At 48.6% G+C, this 19,876-nt stretch overlaps 1 protein-coding gene and 1 long non-coding RNA gene across 8 annotated transcripts in view; one reads left to right on the top strand and one right to left on the bottom strand.

Annotated features, from left to right (window-relative positions):
• Positions 1-19,876, top strand: part of RPTOR (regulatory associated protein of MTOR complex 1) — a 444,673-nt gene that overhangs the window by 383,348 nt on the left and 41,449 nt on the right. For 4 of the 6 annotated variants that reach the window (XM_064270591.1, XM_064270592.1, XM_064270590.1 and 1 more), the window contains 3 exons: positions 4,824-5,020; positions 5,978-6,161; positions 7,129-7,239. In XM_064270591.1, the coding sequence (XP_064126661.1) occupies positions 4,824-5,020; positions 5,978-6,161; positions 7,129-7,239 (492 nt within the window). The remainder of the gene's footprint in view (positions 1-4,823; positions 5,021-5,977; positions 6,162-7,128; positions 7,240-19,876) is intronic. The other 2 variants (XM_064270594.1, XM_064270595.1) reach the window with 1 other exon arrangement.
• On the bottom strand, positions 8,546-15,571 carry LOC135228062 (uncharacterized). Of its 2 annotated transcripts, XR_010318270.1 has the most exons (4): positions 15,424-15,571; positions 14,294-14,426; positions 13,506-13,663; positions 8,546-12,023 (listed from the first exon to the last, which is right to left on the bottom strand). It is a non-coding gene; the product is annotated as an uncharacterized LOC135228062 (long non-coding RNA). The 2 variants fall into 2 exon arrangements; XR_010318269.1 differs by having other exon boundaries at positions 14,294-15,571.

The raw sequence follows: 19,876 nt of genomic DNA, 5'->3' as shown, positions 1-19,876 counted from the left end.
TGAGGTGGGTAGCTATGAGCCAGAAATGCCCGTCAATCCCACTTTAAGGTAACTTGGCATCTTGTGTGTGATCTCTCACAGTGTACGAAGCTACACTGACAAAGCACAGCCACCTGAGAAACAGCCTCCCTAACTGAGCTCCAGAAATGCCCATGGATGTGGCATTTGGCTTTCGTGCCTGCTTAGTTGGCCATGTGTGGAAGGACCCACACAGCTCAAGAGTGGTGGCCTGGTTTCATGTGTTTACATTCCCATTCCACGGGCTTGGGGTTTGCTTTTATGGAGGATGCCGTAATTTCTTCCATAATTTCCAAAAGTCTATAAGCTTTATTATGGAAGACTCCAGACCAAAGGAAGTGGGGAGAAGCGTGCACAGATTCCCCAGGAGCCGTCACCAGCTTCAGAGTGTCGCATCATCCATGGCGCAGGGTAACACTGAGGCAGGCTTCTCAGCTGTAGGTTTTCAGATATGAGGGGCAGGTGGGTTCACAGTCACTCACTGTGTTAATGTTCCTGAGAAAAATTATAAACATAACTCACCCAGAAGTAGTGCCATGGCCTCATACTCCCCGGGGCCAGCGTTGGTTGCTGTGTCTGTTGTAGGACCCGTGCAAACGAGACACACTGGAAAAATAAAGGGATGCACTTGATTAAAGGTAAAATGATTTACCTGTAAATTGATGGCCAAAGTGACAAATAAATACCCAGAAAAGCATGTCTGAAAGTACCATTAGAACTGTAATTCATACCTGGACTCACACTTCAGTGAAATCTGTTATTTACCAGTACGCCGCTTTCTAAACAAGTTTCTCCTCCCTGGTCCTTGCAGCTTCTGTCAGTGTCCAGAGTCAGGCCTGGTTGTCACTGATCTGGCCCTCCAGCCAGTAGAACTGTGAGGCCTTAACTCAGCAAGCATACTGCAGCCTCCAGGCCAAAATAAAGCTGCTGGAATGTTCTTGACAGGCACCTTCTGCACTCCTGTTTCAGCTGGCTCAGCCAATCTGCACACAGACATCCTGGTGTCTGTTTAATGTAGTTAAAATTGCATTTATTTACCTAAAACCACAACCAAACCAAGCCAAGTGCCGTCGAGCCTTTTCCGGCTCACGGTGACCTCACGTGTGTCAGAGCAGAACTGTGCTCCATAGGGTTTTCAGTGGCTGAGTTTTCGGAAGTAGATCACCAGGTCTTTCTTCAAAGATGCCCCTGGGTGGACTCAAACCTCCAACCTTTCAGTGAGCAGCTGAGCTCCTTCACCCTTTGCCCCACCCAGGGCCAACTCCTGGTCTGTAAAGCTGGAGCAGGACCACCTGGAGGGTGCGTATGAGGGTTAGATGCAGTGACAGCAGGGAAACCAAACCCATCACGGCCCCAGGCCGGCCGAGGGCCACTGCAGCTGCCTTCCTTCTGTCATTGGTGTCATCTTCTTCTTCACCATGGTTCTCTGTGACAATGTCGCTGGGCCGGAGCAGCCTCTGTGCGGGCACCAGACTCTGTGGGGGCAGTGAGACCCCTGGCCTCTGACTAAGCAGTGGGGGCTCCAGTTGTATGCCCCCCAGGAGTACCTGGGCAGGCCTTTGGGAATCACTTTTTAAGAAGATTCTCACACAAATCCAAACCCTTGGCATAAAACTAACAGGAACGTTTCTAAAATATCCCACTCACCCCCAGATAGGGCAGCTCAAAGCTCACATGTACAACACGTGTCCACGTGCACACACATGCATATGTGTACACACGTTCATGTGCACATACAATACATGTAAATACACACATCCTTGCAGGTTGCTTTTATGTTTACATCTGACTGAGAGAGTGTCTCACCTGAGAATTCTACTTTTAACCAGAAGCAGTTGCCACCTGTGAGACACCAAGAGAAAGGAGAAAAGACTTGCAGCCCCTCGCTTGCCCTTCCTCTTCTGGTCTCAACCCCTTGTCAGGAGGGATACTTCTGGGACCCCCAAGGCCAGGCTTATGAGTCCAGTTCTGCCAGTGCCAGCTGTGGGGAGGAGCAGGGAGCCGGCATAGCCGTGGAGCTGCGGCCAGGCCATGGCCTTGGGCCCAGCAGGCTCACTCCTCAGTCTGTACCCCTAACCCTGACACCTAGCAAGCACACTATTATTTTTCTGTTAATCTTTCTAAAAGTTTTCTATCTATGTAAAATGCTGACTAGGCCTGTCCAGTAAGGGCCTCCTCCCTGGGAAGCCTTCCCCTTCTCTGCCACAGCCACCAGTGCCCTGCTCCCTGGGCATCCGCTGTCCGCACACTGGGTCGGGCGGGACAGCTGGGTCACGGTCCCTTTGCAGCCGCAGCACCCACACATCCTTGGTGCGGTGCCAGAGTTTGTAACAAACGGGGGTTGTCAGGCTAGAGAGCCCTCACCCTGAAGGCCCACGGTCACAACCTCGAAAGCTACAATCGTGAAAATCTCTTCAACCAGCTGCGCGCCCACCATGTGGAGGTGGGGCTGGCCTATAGCTGCGTGACATAGAGCAAATTCAGCCTCAGTCTCCCCACGTGGGGAGTGAGGAGGGAAGGCAGCTAACCACCTCCTTCTTCCACCTGGTTTTCACCACCTTGATGGGCATGGGGGCAGTGAATGCGCAGAACACAAGCTTTCAGCATGGGGGCCCCCGGGACATCAGAGAGAGGGCTTCGGCGTCACCAGCGCCAGCCTGGCAGGGACTGCGCCTTTGGCTCCAGGCACGTCTAGAAGGCTGAGAGCTTTCCCCAAGTCTTCCTTTCAACTCCCAAAGTCTCCTGTCTTCCCCGTCACCTCCCACTGTCTTTCCGGAAGTTGGGGATGGTGCATATTAGTTTATAGCTTCTTAGTTTAAAATTCCCTTCTCTTTTTAGACTTTTTTAGAGATTATATAGCTCTTAGGTTTTCTGTGTGGGTGTGTGTGCGCGCGCATGCGTGCGCACACACGCCCGTAAAGGCAGCCAGATAATTACCAAAAGAACAAGTCCACAAAGAATATATTACGTGTGTAATTAAAAATAAAAAGCGCTTTTTAAAGGCTGGTTGTGGTTTAGTTTTCTTGCCATTTTTACTTTAAAGGGAAGCATCGTCTCGGAGACCTTGGCGTTGTAAGAGTGGAGTATGTGGTGGCTGTGTTGTCTTAGATCCCAGTCTGTTGGCTGGATTGTAGGTGCAGATCCCAGCTGCCAAGCAAGGGGTTCGGAGACTGAGAGGCATCTTTCAGTAGCAGCTCCAGGCTCCTCTAGACCGTGGACTCCGTGGAGGTCAGGGTTTGCCTGTTGGTCCACAGGGGCCTGAGCCTTAGGGTGGGTTCAACTCAGGCCAGCTCGCAGGGAGCATCTGCTAGGTGAAGGGCCGTAAAGAATCCTCCTGTCCCATCCTCGTTAAAGCCAGAGGACTTGTTTTGGCATCCTTGCATTCTCTCCAAACCCTCACAACCTCTGGTGTCCAGAACCTACAGGACTCCCTGCCTGGCTGGGCCATAAGCAGCTGCCGGTCGGCCAACATCTATCACCATTTATCACCCGGCAGCTCTGGTTCCAAAATCTGTGTAAAATCCCATTAAAAAAATTCCCTCCCTAATGCCAGGTCTCAGGCTGGTGCAGACCCACTCCTGTGGAAGGCAGCTGACAGAACCTTCTGTTTGCCTCCGTCTACACAGAGCTGTGTTTAAGGAAACTTGGCAGACGGGTCTCCAGCCTGCCCCTGAGATATGCTGATGGCATTCCTCCCTCAAGTGCAGGCAACTCTGATCCTCCAGACACCAACCCAGCTGCACTGGGCCACAATCCAGACCCCCAGGGATGACGCTATGGGGTTGGGGTGCCCAGGGCTGTACCCACTCAGGGTGGCCTCGGCCAGCTCTCCTCCCCGCTGGCCGACCATCAAGGAATCTAACCCACAGGCATGGCTCAGCCTGGGGGGCATGTGGGAGGAGGAGCCAGGCAAGCACAGGGTGGAGGGGAGGGGGCTGGGTGACTCCAGGGCTGTGAGGTGAGGCCCCAGGACACGGCCTGGTTGGGAGGGCCTGCTTTGCTCTGGAGATAGGTAGGCTCTCTTCCTGAGGAGTAGAGCTGGAATCAGACTAGTGGCCCCTCAGTCCCTGTCCAGGCACTGTGCCGTTTGTGTGGCCTCCTGAGGAGTTAGGTGAACACCATCGCCGTGGCAGCATCCGCGACTCCTGGCCAGACACCTGATTACGGAGCGCTTCCTGCAGTGGCCCCTCAATAATGCCCTCACGGGACCAAAGATGGACACCTAAGAGGCCTCATGAAGAGGAGGGCAAAGTGATAGGCCACCTGAGCCCCCCTCGCCTGGGAGGAACCTGCACCAGGGTCTTTGTGAGACGAGGTCGCACTATTGTGGTTCCCTTCCTCTCATAGATCTCAAACGAGAGCCAGAATGTTCTAGAAGATCGGACTAGAGCAGAGTGGTGGGCAGTCTGGGCCCACTCAGGCGACACGGTGGGAAGGGGCTCCGGAAGCTGCTCCGTTTTCAGGGAGGCGGCTGAGGGAATGAGGCGGGCTGTGTGTCTTCCGAAAAGAGAAGCCCCTCAGGCTCTCCCTTCCCGAGAGCCACGTGGGAGCCTTCTCAGGTGGACCAGGCCTCTGCACCTGGAGTGTTTCTCCCACCTGAGGTTTCACAGCTGCTTTCAGCCGGCCGGCGCCAAGCTTCACTGGGCCCCGTGGACAATTCCTAGAGTCTCAGCAGCGTTGTGCTGGGGAAAATTCCAGTGGGACCTTTAGCAGCTTATCTGAGGTTCCTCAGCAAAAGGCCTTCTCTGCCATTTTGAAGCCACTCAGGAGCCCTCCCAACCTCATGTTCATCTTGTGACCCGCAGATGAAGGCCCCCCACCAGACCTCACGCTTTTATCTCGTGACCCCAGTGAGCCTCCTTCCTGGACCCCCGGTTACTGTGTCTTCGGTCTTCCAGGCCACGGTGAACGCCCGGCCCCAGCGCATCCTCGACACGGCCTCCCTCACGCAGTCGGCCCCGGCCAGCCCCACCAACAAGGGCACGCACATCCAGCCCGTGGGGTAAGTGCTCCTGTCGGGCTGCATGGGCGTGTGTGTGGAACTCTGTCCTGCTGACGCCCTCTGCTCTCTCTGCCTCCTCTGCATCTTGTCTTCCCTCCTCCTCCTCTCCTCCCTCCCTCTCTACCCTGTGCACATACACTGAGGCTCACACATACACTCACACGCACCCTGAGTCCTGCACGCTGTCTTCTGCCTCCCTCTCAGGCGTGCGTGTACACTGAGGCTCACACATACACTCACACGCACCCTGAGCCCTGCACCCTGCCTCCTCCCTCCCTCTCACACGTGCGTGTACACTGAGGCTCACACATACACTCACACGCACCCTGAGCCCTGCACCCTGTCTTCCCCCTCCCTCTCTGCCACGTGCGTGTATGCTAATGCTCACATCTACACTCACACGCACCCTGAACACCGTACCCGCCCCTTCCTGGAATCCCTGCCTTCTTCGAGGCCTCCTTCAATCAGGCACATTGTAGCAACATACGCATAGCAGAGCCTGGTGTCCGTGGCCTGTCAGAGTTGTGTGAGGTGGGAGCCATGTCCTCCCAGCAAGCGCCCCCGGGGCAGCCCCTCCTCTCTCCGGCATCAGTGCTTACACCTCAGGAAGCAGCTGCTGTGTCTGAGTGGTCAGAGCAGGCACATGTGCAGCCCCTTCCGGGCTGGCCCCCCGCTCGGTCAGCTCACTCGTGGGCCCTGACTGCATTGATTCAACCAACGGGGTCCTAGGGACTCGCCTACCCGCATTAGCGCCTGTCGCTAACCCAGCCTCCTCAGGTGGTGCTGGGAGTCATGCTGGCACGTCGGGTGACGAGGACACTCTGCTGGAAGATGGGGGCTGGCTGAATTCTCGATCTGTCAGAGGAGACTGGCGGGGGGGGTAGGGCCAGCAGGGGCGCTGGCTGCCCCAGAGTGGCGGGCCCAGGTGACCGCCATGTCTCTCCTCCCCCACGGCAGGGGCTCCCCACCAACGTCCAGCACAAGCAGCTCCAGCCTGACCAATGATGTGGCCAAGCAGCCGATCAGCCGTGACCTGCCCACAGGCCGGCCGGGCGCCTCGGGCCCCATGGGGGCGCAGTACACACCCCACTCCCACCAGTTCCCCCGGACGCGGAAGATGTTCGACAAGGGCCCAGACCAGGTGGGAGACATGAAGCTTCGAGGCACCTGGGGCTTTCAAACACCAGTTCCCATCAGTTTGAGATGCGCATAGTTGGCTGAGATGCTGTGCCTCCAAGTGTGGGGTGTGAGGCCGGGTGGTTTATGTCACGCCACACCGTCAGTGGGGGTGAGGGCAGCCACCCCCTCGGCATGTGGGTACCGCTACATTTGGGGTCCTGCCATGAGCTGTCGCTCACCTTCTGCCTGACAGGCACGCCCCGCTCTGTTTATGCACCCCCATCCTCGTGATGGCCGCAAGTCCCCCAGCTCCCACAGCCTCCCATTCTTGTCCCCGTGCTTGGAATGTCCAGAAGCAGGTGAGAGCTTGGCTGTCCTCTGCTTTCCCTTCTGGTGGATAGCAGCCCACTCCACCTGGTGCGGCCGCTGCTCACAGAATGCTTGCTTTTCGGTAAACATTCAATTATGCCTTCAACTTAGTTGAGAACTTAGGAGAGAACGAGAGCCCGTAAGCTGGTCCTTGACAAGTGCAGGGACTGTGGCCCTCCTGTGTGTGCGACTTGCCCTACTCTCTGTCAGAACGCAGGCTAGAGGTGGCTGTTCAGGACATGCCAGGTGCTCAGCAGCCCATAGGAGCCCCAGGGACTGAGTGTCTCAGCAGCGGAGGGCACCAGGTGCACAGCAGAATCCTGTGATTAAAAATAAATACGTGATGGGTACATGAAGACGGCAGCAGCTTTGCATACTCCTTTTGGAACAAGCACTGCCATGTTTGGTGATTCAGAGGCCTGGTGCTGGCAGAGTGAGGTTACTCCTCAGATACCTGGGGCTTCTTGTCGTGAGGAGAAGGGGAGGAAGGCACAGAAACACGCTGTGGTGTGTGCCAGGACACTGCCAACCGCTGCTGCTGTTGCCCCTGTTATGGACTTTCTAGGCACTAGAGGTTAACAGCTGTTTCTGCTTCCTCCCTTCCCTCCTCCCCTGTGAAGACCACAGACGATGCCGATGATGCTGTGGGGCACAAGAGCTTCATCTCCGCTGCGGTACAGACGGGCTTCTGCGACTGGAGCGCCAGATACTTTGCCCAGCCCGTCATGAAGGTTGGTTGTTAGCGCTGGGGTCACCCTCACAGAGGGCCACACCCACACCAGGGTTCGGGGCACTTGTTTGCTCAGCCCATCATGAAGGTTGGTTGTTAGCACTGGGGTTACCCTCGCAGGGGCCTCACACACTGCGGTTCAGGACCCTTGCTTGCCCAGCCTATCATGAAGATTTGTTGTTAATGGTGAGGTCGCCCTCGTGGGGGGCCACACACACCGGGGTTTGGACCCTCACTTGCTCAGCCCATCATGAAGGTTTATTGTTAGCACTGGGATCACCTTTGCAGGGGTTGTGCCCTTCCTGTCCCTGTGGTACAGACACTGGGTCCCAGGACCCTCTTTTCCTTCCCAGTTTCCCCAGCATCTGGCCCGGGTGCCTGAGGCTCTGTACCCTTCACTCCTGAGCCACACTCCTGCAGATGGTCCAGACCCCTGCCCCGCGTCTCACTGGGGCTCCCATTAGCCTGCGGCCTGGGCGTAAAGGGTACACAGGGCCTTGCGCAGCCGGCTCACAACTCTGGCCCCAGTGCGGCGTCTCTCGTTCTCAGGCTGTTGATGGGAGACCAGACTGCTGTCATGGCAGCTGGTGCTCACATGTCAGGTAAAGCAGCAAAAGGAAAGACTTCACTTACTTCCTGTCTATACGCACGCGTGCTCACACTAATACAGTCTCACACACTCACACACTCTCTGCAATCTCTGCACGTGTGGGTGGAGGCGTCATCTCCTCCTACCAGGGGTCCCTCTGGCTCCGACCCCCAGCGGGATGCCCGGTGCTGTCCAGCCACACTCAGCAGCTCAGCCCTCGGGGCCGTGACACCAAAGCAGCTGGTGTTTAAAGACGCAGCACCAGGCTGCTTCCAGCGCAGGCGGCTTCTCCACAGCCTCTCTCAGGGCTGAGCCCCACGACTGGGTGTGAGCCTGTTCTGGAGGTTCGTGCCATGTGCAAACGACAGCCCACAGCATCACTACAGGGGTCGGGGGGCAGGGAGCAGGGGCGTCTGTGTCGGCGCAGAATCTTCACACCAGCCTCCCCACAGGACATCCTTCTGGAAAGTCATTTTCAGACTCTCCTATGTCTATGTTCTTTCCCCTCATATAGGTAATTGAAAAGTAATTTCTTTGGAAACTATCTGGGCTCTTGTCTATGTTCTTTCCCCTCATATAGGTAATTGAAAAGTAATTTCTTTGGAAACTATCTGGGCTCTTGATGACAGCTTTTCTCTCGAGCTCCTTTTTCCCTGTGGCAAATCCTGATCTCCTCAATAAAAACACAGATAATCGTTGCCAGTACCTGAGGCAAGTAATAAAGTTCTAATTTATTGTGCCCCACTGCTGAAAAGCCAGAAGAGGTCCCGCTTCCGTTTTTCAGGTGGACCTGACAGTGTGAACAGCCCAAATTTTCTAGAAAGGAGTTTGGCTTTAAAGAGTCGTAAAAAGCCACTCCCTGTAACCCAGGGATTCCTTTGCTAAGATATTAACTTAAGGAAATAATCAGAGACGAGGGTGATGTTTGTACCATTTATAATAGTGAAGACTGGGATCGATTCACATGTCCAACAGAGAGATGATGTTTAAAAGTCAGGAAACATTTTATGAGATACAATTGGAGCTATTAAAAAATTAAGCTGAAAAAGCTAATTGATGTCACAAGGAAATGCTGGTGATGAGATGTCTGCAAAGGGAAAAAGCTGGACAGGAAACTAGACGTGTAGAATGGTCATAGCTGTCTGTGCCACAGTACACACCTGTGTGCATGGAAAGGGCTGGAGGACCCAAAACCCACCAATGCAGATCTCCGTGACATGAGCGGGGGGTGCCGAGCTTTGCTTTTTTCTATGCTCTCCCATCTTTTCTGCCTTCTCTATACTAAGCATGAAGTGCCTTTATGGTCAGGGGAAAGAATATTAAAGGCATAGACCACTGAGGCATGTAGGTCACATCTGAGGTCAGACGCCTACGGTCCAAACCAAGCCTGGCTTGGTCCTCTTATCTCCCATGGTCGTGGAGACATTGTCCACGGGAAAGAATATTAAAGGCATAGACCACTGAGGCATGTAGGTCACATCTGAGGTCAGACGCCTACGGTCCAAACCAAGCATGGCTTGGTCCTCTTATCTCCCATGGTCGTGGAGACATTGTCCACATGCAGACTGTGTGGAAAGCGCCCTCGTCCAGTCCCTAGGACGCTGCTGGTTAAGACAGAAGAGAGCAAACCACTTCCAGGACGTGTATGAGGTCAGCCAGGAGCTCCCAACAGCATGGGAGCGGGAGCCAGGAGGTGACGAGAGACCAGCGTGTTGAGGGCGAGTTGTCCTTTAGAACTATGGTCTGGTCTGTTTAAAAGTTAAATGGGATTTGGCTTAACATTAACAGAGGTTTGGTTCCCTTGGCACAGTCTAGTGCTTTACGGAGAATGAGGTCCAGCAGTGAAGACAGCGAGGCAGGCTGGTCTTACCCCGGTGGAAACGGCAATGGCTGTGAAGGGTGGCAGTCTGTTAGCGTGGTAGACAGTGGCTGTTCTCAGCCGTGTGTGTACGGTGAGGGGGGACTGACACAGATAATCCACAAGCCTTGTCTCCTAAGACTGGACCTGGATTTGCTTTCCTCTCCCAAGCACGGTTTACTTAAACCAAAAACCAAACCAGTTGCCGTAAAGTCAGCTCTGACTCATGGCGACCCCCCCATATGCATCACAGTGGAATTGTGCTTCTTGGGGTTTCCAATGGCTGGTTTTTCAGAATTAGATCACCAGGCCTTTTTTCTGAGGCTCCTCTGGGTGGACTTGAGCCCCAACCTTTCGGCTCATAGCTGAATGCTTAACCGTTTGCACCACGCAGGGCTCCCCAGGCACTGAGGTGAGTTTGCACATCAGCTCATTGCAGGAGCAAGTCCCCGGAAGCGTGCTCAGTGCCAGATAGGGGTTCAGGTCCTGTCGGGAGCACCTCTCCATGTTGTGGTCAGTTGCTGCTGAGTTGATTCTGACTCATGGCAACCCTACACGTGCAGAGTACAACTGCTCCATAGGGTTTCCAATGGCTGCTTTTTCAGAAGCAGATTGCCAGGCCTGCCCTCCCAGGCACCTCTGAGTGGGTTCAAACCGCCATCGTTTTGGTTAGCAGTCAAGCGCTCAATCATTTGCCTCTCTGTGAATGTTTGTATGTTACTCATCCCGTGCAAAACAAAGGCCAGGGTCTGTTCTGTGGCTAAGGCTACGCCTCCCTTTCTTTAGAGGTGTAGCTGCAAATCTGTGTTCTTTTGTGTCCTTCTGCTTGCGTGTTCCCCTCCCAGGTGTGCCTGAGGAGTCTACACTAAGGAGGAGTCTGGGGCGTCCCTGGCATGGAGGTGACAGAAAGCACCAGCCCCACTCCCTAGCCTGCCTCCATTGTACAGGGTCCTGAAGCTCAAACATGGCAGGTTAGGTCCATCAAGGCAGGGCTGTGAGGAGAGACGGCCCAGCTCTCACTGCTTAGGTCCACCAAGACTGTGAGGAGGGATGTCCTGGGCTCTTAGGTCCACTGAGGTTGTGAGAAGGATCGCCCTGGGCTCCTAGGTCCTTCAAGGCTGTGAGGAGGGACGTTCCGGGCTCTTAGGTTCCATTGAGGCTGTGAGAAGGGATGTCCTGGGCTCTTAGGTCCATTGAGGCTGTAAGGAGGGACGTCCTGGGCTCTTAGGTCCATCAAGACTTTGAGGAGAGATGACTTGTGTTCTTAGGTCCTTTGAGGCTATGAAGAGGGATGTCCTGGGCTCTTAGGTCCATTGAGGCTGCAAGGAGGGACTTCCTGGGCTCTTAGGTCCATTGAGCCTGTAAGAAGGGACTTCCTGGGTTCTTAGCTCCACTGAGGGTGTAAGGAGGGACATTCAGGGCTGTTAGGTCCACCAAGACTGTGAGGAGAGATGTCTTGGGCTCTTAGGTCCTTTGATGCTGTGAGAAGGGATGTCCCAGGTTCTTAGTCCTTTGAGGCTGTGAGGAAGGACGTCCTGGGCTCTTTCAAGGCTGTGAGGAGGGACGTCCTGGGCTCTTAGGTCCTTTGAGGCTATAAGGAGGGATGTCCCAGGCTCTTAGGTCCTTCAAGGCTGTGAGGAAGGCCACCCTGGGCTCTTAGGTCCTTGAAGGCTGTGAGGAAGATTGCCCTGGGCTCTTAGGTCCTTCGAGGCTGTGAGGAAGGCTGCCCTGGGCTCTTAGGTCCTTCAAGGCTGTAAGGAGAGACGTCCCAGACTCTTAGGTCCATCGAGGCTCTGAGGAGGGACATCCCAGGCTCTTAGGTCCTTCAAGGCTGCGACGAAGGTCACCCAGGCTCTTAGGTCCATCAAGGCTGTGAGGAGGGACATCCCAGGCTCTTAGGTCCATCAAGGCTGTGAGGAGGGACGTCCCAGGCTCTTAGGTCCATTGAGGCTGTGAGGAGGGGACATCCCAGGCACTTAGGTTCATCAAGGCTGTGAGGAGGGATGTCCCGGGCTCTCAGTGCGCAGGAGGCATCAGGAATAACTGTTGAATAGGCGAGTTGTTTCCTCTCATCCATCAGGTATGTGAAAATAAGCTCTTGTTTTTTACCTTTTGAAATGACAAGCTCTGGGTGTTCTGTTGCAAATGAAGCTATATTATGATCAGTTTTGTCTGCAACTCTCAATGACAACCAAAATCCCAGGGTGGTTTCAGGCTTGAAATGGCTTTGCCTTCACATTATTAAGAGTCCTTTTTCTAAACTTGAGAGGTGGAAGCAAGACATCTTTATCTCATTGTTATTAAAAAAAATAATAATAATGTTTTCTTTTTCCGGGTGCTATTAATAAAAAAAAAAAAATTTTTTTTTTTTAATTCATACTGGTATGCTTCTTTAATTAATTACCTAGCAGGTTGTTTGTGTAATAAAATTCATTAGGATCTTTTTTTATTACCCTGCTTCATGCATAAAAACTAAAAATAACTCTATGGCTAAGATTGTACCTCGAAAAGGGTGGAAGAACCCCAGACTCGAACTGTTTCAAAAGGTAAGCATAAGAAACTAAAATATTCACCAGCTAGCAAAATTATGCCCACTGTTAGAGTCATGTGGACCCCGTGGTTAGTAGGACTGAGTACCCACAAACAGGATTGTAATGACAATTTCTGTTGGCGTTTTTATCAACTAATGGGAAGGATTCTAAAGCCGAAAAGAAGCATGTTGTGGACGCGGTTTGCCTTTGTTTATGAGAGCACCTCCTCTCCTCCGTGTGTGGCTTTACAGAGCTCACAGCCACCTTAGCAACCACAAAAGAATGTTCAAAATGATCTGCTGTGTACTTCAGAAGAGATTTATTGAATTTTGTTCTGATTGAAAAAGTAATACAATTTTTTTTTTCCTCTCCAGTTGGCAAATTTCAAAGATTGATTCTCCCCAAAGATTGGCTTACAAGGGTGTGGGGAAATCTGCCTCTCAGATGTGGTTGCTGTGGGTGAAATACTACCTTTATGCAGGGCAATTTGTCAGTAGGTATCAGAATTGCAAATGGGTGCACCCCAGAGACCAGCAAGCCTGCTGTGAGAAATGTGTTCTACAGAACCCCTAGCAACCTTCAGTGTAATGATGCGTGTCCACAGATGTTTGCGACGATGGTTATTTGTAAGAGCAAAAAGTTGAAAGCAAACTAAATGACCACTAATTAGTTGGAGAATGAATAAAAAGTGATGTATTTATGTAATAGAATACTGTTCAGCCATTAAAATTAATGTCTCATATCTTTTTGTGAGGATCCCCTGGGTGGCGCAAACACTTAAGCACTTGACTACTAGCCAAAAGCTTGGCAGTTCAAACCCACTCAGAGGCTCCTCTGAAAAACCAGCCCCTGAAGACTCCATGGAGTCCAGTTCTGCTCTGACACACTTGGGGTCGCCATGAGTCAGAATCAACTCAATGGCAAACTGGTTTGTACTTAGAATAGGGTATTAATGTGCCCAAGGGTAGACACAGAACTTGCTCCACGGCTGACTAAATCTGCATATATACAAAGCTGTTTCATAAAATACATTATTAAAAATTCGGAAAATAAAAAAATTCTGAAAAGGAGGAAGTCAAACTCAGGATTGCCCGCGATCATGGCTCTTTGTCCTACTCCATCTCACTCACGTTATGTGCTGAGCATTGAGCGTTTCCTCAGGCCATCAACCATTCTTTAAAAAAAAAAAGCATGGCTTTCCTGTTTCTTTCCTATGACAAATGACACTGCACGTGGCATTCTCGTACAGAACCCTCCAGGAACACAGCCTCAAAACGTGACTGTCTTACCTGGACGTTACTCCACATCAGCTCAGTTAGCTGTGGGCTTAGCTTCCTGTCAGGAGGCTGGCTGGTGCCACACCACTTCCACTTCCTGAAACCATGCCTCCGGTTGTTCCCAGGAACTTCAGAAGGAAAGCAGACAGGAGGTTCCCCTCCAGGAAACCCTGACAAGAGCATTTGTTTTCCCATGAAAGCTGCACAGACTCCACAGCTAGATGGAGAGGCCTAGCCAGCATGCTCCTACCCTGTTTCCACCTGACCACCCCCAAGAGGATGGTTGCACTCTGGCTTGCTAGGCACCTGGGGATAGTGTTCCCACTTCTACAGACAGTGACCGTGCAGTGCTACACGGCCTGTCTCCCCACATGCTTTGCCATAGCACCAGTATTGTCTTCTGGTTAAGTCATTACCTGCAGGACCAGAAATGTTAAAGGTAGTCTTTCAGGCAAGAGAAATATGATATCAGAGAGAAACTTGAACCCAAAGAAAGAAGTGAAGACCTTCAGAAGTGATTAAAATTAAGGTACATATAAAAGACCTTTTTTTCATTATTTTTAATTTCTCTAAAAGATAATTGACTCTGTAAGAACTAGTGACAGGAGGCGGAGCCAAGATGGCTAAATAGACAGATGCTTCCACTGAGCCCTCTTTACAACAAAGACCCGAAAAAAACAAGTGAAACCAGTATATTTGTGACAAGCTGGGAGCCCTGAGCATCAAAGGCAAGCTTAGACAACGAACCGAGGGGCAGGGGAAGGAAGAGATCGTTCAGAAGCAGAGAGGAGTTACCGGACCTGAATCGCGGGGAGCCCTCAGGCACCATTTCCAGAACAGCGGTGGTGGCGGTGGCAGGCTGGTCCTAGCATTCGGCCGCAGTTTCCTCAGGGAGAAGCAGCCAGCCACACGGCCCACTCACACCTCCGGAACCTGAGGAGAACAGCGCTCTCGGCAAAAGCTAAGTGCTTGCGTATATTTCACCGCGCCCCCAACCCCCAGGCCGGCTTCAGCGGCTGAATCCGTGGGCCTGAGATAGACCCTGGTGAGCACCTGGAGCCCTCCTCCCAGCCTTGGGGAAGGAAAAAATTTGCAACTGGGCGGGGAAAGGTAATTTGCTAGCTTCATTAACCAGGGGAGCTCAGGACAGAAGTGGCTCCTGTCCAGGCATAAACCGTCTGTGCACCTTGAGCACCTTTCCCTTCTCCATGGACCTGTGTGGGCATATTTGAGGAGAATAGGCCCTTGTTGGCAAACTCCAACCATTTCAGCTGTGCGGTGGAGAGGTGGGTGTTTGACGTTTGACGTTGCTTTGCCTATTAAACAAGGTCCTCACCTACCCACATCAGGAACTTAAGAACTGGTAGCTTTACTCAGGTCACCCAGCCACCCGTGACAGGGGTCCAAAGATAACTGGTACCTCCCAGTCCTTACAACCAAAACCTTTGGGTGCCAGTGGTCCATCTGCAGAAACCGCCCACCAGCACGCTCTAGGGAACAGAGACGCGTTTTCCTCAGAGACACTTGGGGGTCAGGCCTCAGCCCCCTGCCTTGTTCAGAGTGTGACCCCCTGCTGCAATCAGATACCAGTATATACCCCAATCACCGCTGCTCCTCTAAGACTGTAGGACAGAGCCTGTACCACACACTTGATGATCAGCTACCTGGAAACCTGAGCTGAATTCATACAAGAAAACTGAATGGACTCCTAGACTGATATATCTGATAACAGCTCTAGCCAGCTGGGGACAGGACACCAGAGCTCCAAAGGCGAAAATAATCAAGCTAGCTCACTCAAGCAACCCATAGGGGTATATCAAAACAAAACAAAGCAAGCAGCTATGACACAGTAAGCAAGCATAAACTAATACAATAACTTATAGATGGGTTGCAGATAACAGTCAATATCAAGTCACATAAAGAAACAGACCATGATCACCTCAACAGGCTCTCAAAACAAAGAATCCAGGGAACTTCTACATGAAAGTACATTCCTGGAATTACCAGAGGCAGAATACAAAAGTTTAATATACAGAACCCTTCAAGACATCAGGAAGGAAATGAGGCAATACACAGAACAAGCCAAGGAACAAGCAGATAAAGCAACTGAAGAAATTAGAAAGATTATTCAGGAACATAATGAAAAGTTTAGTAAGCTGGAAAAATCCATAGACAGACAGCAATCAGAAATTCAGAAGATTAACAATAAAATTACAGAATTAGATAACTCAATAGGAAGCCAGAGGAGCAGAATTGAGCAAGTAGAAGCTAGAATTTCTGAACTTGAAGATAAATCACTTGGCACTAATATATTTGAAGAAAAATCAGATAAAAGAATTTTAAAAAATGAAGAAACCTTAAGAATCATGTGGGACTGTATCAAGAGAAATAACCTACGAGTGATTGCAGTACCAGAACAGGGAGGGATAACAGAAAATACAGAGAAAATTGTTGAAGATTTGTTGGCAGAAAACTTCCCTGATATTCTGAAAGATGAGAAGATATCTATCCAAGATGCTCATCGAACTTCACATAAGGTAGATCTTAAAAGAAAGCCACCAAGACATAATCAAACTTGCCAAAACCAAAGATAAAGAGAGAATTATAAGAGCAGCAAGGGATAAACGAAAAGTCACCTACAAATGAGAGCCGATAAGAATAAGCTCGGACTATTCAGCAGAAACCACGCTGGCAAGAAGGCAATGGGATGACATATTTAAAAAATTGAAGGAAAAAAATTGCCCGCCCAGAATCATATATCCATCAAAACTGTCTCTTAAATATGAGGGTGAAATTAAGACTTTCCAGATAAACATAAGTTGAGGGAATTTGTAAAAACCAAAACTATAAGAAATACTAAAGGGAGTTCTTTGGCTAGAAAATCAATAATATCAGGTATCAACCCAAGACTAGAACACTGGGCAGAGCAACCAGAAGTCAACCGAGACAGGGAAATCCAAAAAAACAAAGCAAGATTATAAAAAAAAAAAAAAAAAAAGCCCAGAACAGAGTACCAGCGATGTTATTATATAAAAGAAGACAACATTAAAATAATAAAGAGGGACTAAGAAACGTAATCATACACCTTCCATATGGAGAGGAAGATAACAGCAATACAAGGAAATAAAAGTTAGCTTTAAATTTAGAAAAATAGGGGTAAATAATAAGGTAACCACAAAGGAGACAAACTATCCTACTCATCAAAATAAAATACAAGGGAAAAATATAGCCTCAGCAGAAACAAAATCAACGACAACAAATATGAGGAAAGGGCAATGTATAAAGAAAATCTACTCAGCACATAAAATCAAGTGGGAAAAAGAAACTGTCAACACACAAAAAAAAAGACATCAAAATGATAACACTAAATTCATACCTATCTATAATGCACTAATAAAGAGACAAAGAGTGACAGAATGGATAAAAAAAACAAGATCCATCTATATGCTGCCTACAAGAGACACACCTTAGCGACACAAACAAACTAAAACTCAAAGGATGGAAAAAAATATATCAAGCAAACAACAATCAAAAAAGAGCAGGAGTGGCAATATTAATTTCTGACAAAACAGACTTTAAAGTTAAATCCATCAGAAAGGATAAGGAAGGACACTATATAATGATTAGAGGGACAATGCACCAAGAAGATATAACCATATTAAATATTTATGCACCCAATGACAGGGCTGCAAGATACATAAAACAAACTCTATCAGCACTGAAAAGTGAGCTAGACAGCTCCACAATAATAGTAGGAGACTTCAACACACCACTCTCGGTGAAGGACAGGACATCCAGAGAGAAGCTCAATAAAGACACGGAAGATCTAAATGCCACAATCAACCAACTTGACCTCGTAGACATATACAGAACACTCCACCCAACAGCAACCAAGTATACTTTCTTTCTAGTGCACATGGAACATTCTCTAGAATAGACCACTTATTAGGTCATAAACCAAGCCTTAGCAGAATCCAAAACATTGAAATATTACAAAGCATCTTCTCTGACCATAAGGCCATAAAAGTGGAAATCAATGACAGAAAAAGCAGGAAAAAGAAATCAAACACTTGGAAACTGAACAATACCCTCCTCAAAAAAGACTGGATTATAGAGGACATTAAGCATGGAATAAAGAAATTCATAGAATCCAATGAGAATGAAAACACTTCCTATCAGAACCTTTGGGACACAGCAAAAGCGGTGCTTAGAGACCCATTTATATCAATAAATGCACACATCCAAAAAGAAGAAAGGGCCAAAATCAAAGAATTATCCCTACAACTTAAACAAATAGAAAGAGAGTAACAAAGGAAACCCACAGGCACCAGAAGAAAACAAATAATAAAAATTAGAGCTGAAGTAAATGAAATAGAAAACAGAAAAACAATTGAAAGAATTAACAAGACCAAAAGCTGGTTTTTTGAAAAACTTGACAAAATTGATAAACCACTGGCCAAATGGACAAAAGAAAAACAGGAGAGGAAGCAAATAATCCGAGTAAGAAATGAGATGGGCGATACTACAACAGACCCAACTGAAATTAAAAGAATCATATCAGATTACTATGAAAAACTATACTCAAACAAATTTGAAAACCTAGATGAAATGGAAGAATTCCTAGAAACACTCTACCTACCTAAACTAATACAAACAGAGGTAGAACAACTAAACAGACCCATAACAAAAGAAGAGATTGAAAAGGTAACCAAAAAACTCCCCACATAAAAAAGCCCTGGTCCAGACAGCTTCACGGCAGAGTTCTACCAAACTTTCAGAGAAGAGTTAACACCACTACTACTAAAGGTATTTCAGAGCATAGAAAAGGACAGAATACTACCAAATTCATTCTATGAAGCCACCATATCCCTGATACCAAAGCGAGGTAAAGACACCACAAGAAAAGAAAATTACAGACCTGTATCCCTCATGAACATAGATGCAAAAATCCTCAACAAAATTCTAGCCAATAGAATTCAACAACATATCAAAAAAAAAATTCACCATGACCAAGTGGGATTCATACCAGGTGCAGGAATGTTTCAACATTAGAAAAACAATTAACATAATCCACCACATAAATAAAATAAAAGACGAGAATCACATGATTTTATTAATTGTTGCAGAAAAGGCATTTGACAAAGTTCAACACTCATTCATGATAAAAAAACTCTCAGCAAAATAGGAATAGAAGGAAAATTTCTCAACATAATAAAAAAGGGCATTTATACAAAGTCAACAGCCAACATCACCCTAAATGGAGAGAGCCTGAAAACATTCCCATTGAGATCAGGAACCAGACATGGATGCCCTTTATCACCATTCTTATTCAACATTGTGCTGGAAGTCCTAGCCAGAGCAATTAGGCTAGATAAAGAAATAAAGGGCATCTAGATTGGCAAGGAAGAAGTAAAAGTATCTCTATTTGCAGATGACATGATCTCATACACAGAAAACCCTAAGGAATCCTCCAGAAAACTACTGAAACTAATAGAAGAGTTCAGCAGAGTATCAGGATACAAGATAAACATACAAAAATCAGTTGAATTCCTCTACACCAACAAAAAGAACATCGAAGAGGAAATTACCAAATCAATGCCATTTACAGTAGCCCCCAAGAAGATAAAATACTTAGGAATAAATCTTATCAGAGATGTAAAAGACTTATACAAAGAAAACTACAGTACACTTCTGCAAGAAACCAAAAGAGACTTACATAAGTGGAAGTCATTCCTTGCTCGTGGATAGGAAGACTTAACATTATAAAAATGTCTATTCTACCAAAAGTGATCTATACATTTAATGCAATTCTGATCCAAATCCCAAGGACATTCTTTAATGAGATGGAGAGACAAATCACCCATTTCATATGGAAGGGAAGGAGGCCCCGGATAAATAAGGCATTACTGAAAAAGAAGAACAAAGTGGGAGGCCTCACACTACCTGATTTTAGAACCTATTATACCACCACAGTAGTCAAAACAGCCTGATACTGGTACAACAACAGATACATGGACCAATGGAACAGAATTGAGAATCCAGATATAAATCCATCCACATATGAGCAGCTGATATTTGACAAAGGCCCCAAAACAGTTAAATGGGGAAAAAACAACCTTTTTAACAAACAGTGCTGGCATAACTGGATATCTGTCTGCAAAAAAAGGAAACAAGACCCATACCTCACTCCATGCAAAAAACTAACTCAAAATGGATCACAGACCTAAATGTAAAATCTAAAACGATAAAGATCATGGAAGGAAAAATAGGGACAACGTTAGCAGCCCTAATACATGGCATAAACCGTATACAAAACATTATAAAGAATGTAGAAGAAAAACTAGGTAACTGGGAGCTCCTAAAAATCAAACACTTATGCTCAT

The sequence above is a fragment of the Loxodonta africana genome, chromosome 18 (assembly GCF_030014295.1).
Source record: "Loxodonta africana isolate mLoxAfr1 chromosome 18, mLoxAfr1.hap2, whole genome shotgun sequence".
Classification (NCBI taxonomy): domain Eukaryota; kingdom Metazoa; phylum Chordata; class Mammalia; order Proboscidea; family Elephantidae; genus Loxodonta; species Loxodonta africana.
The sequence above is the reverse complement of the archived record's forward strand: the minus strand, read 5'-3'. Positions and strand labels throughout refer to the sequence as shown.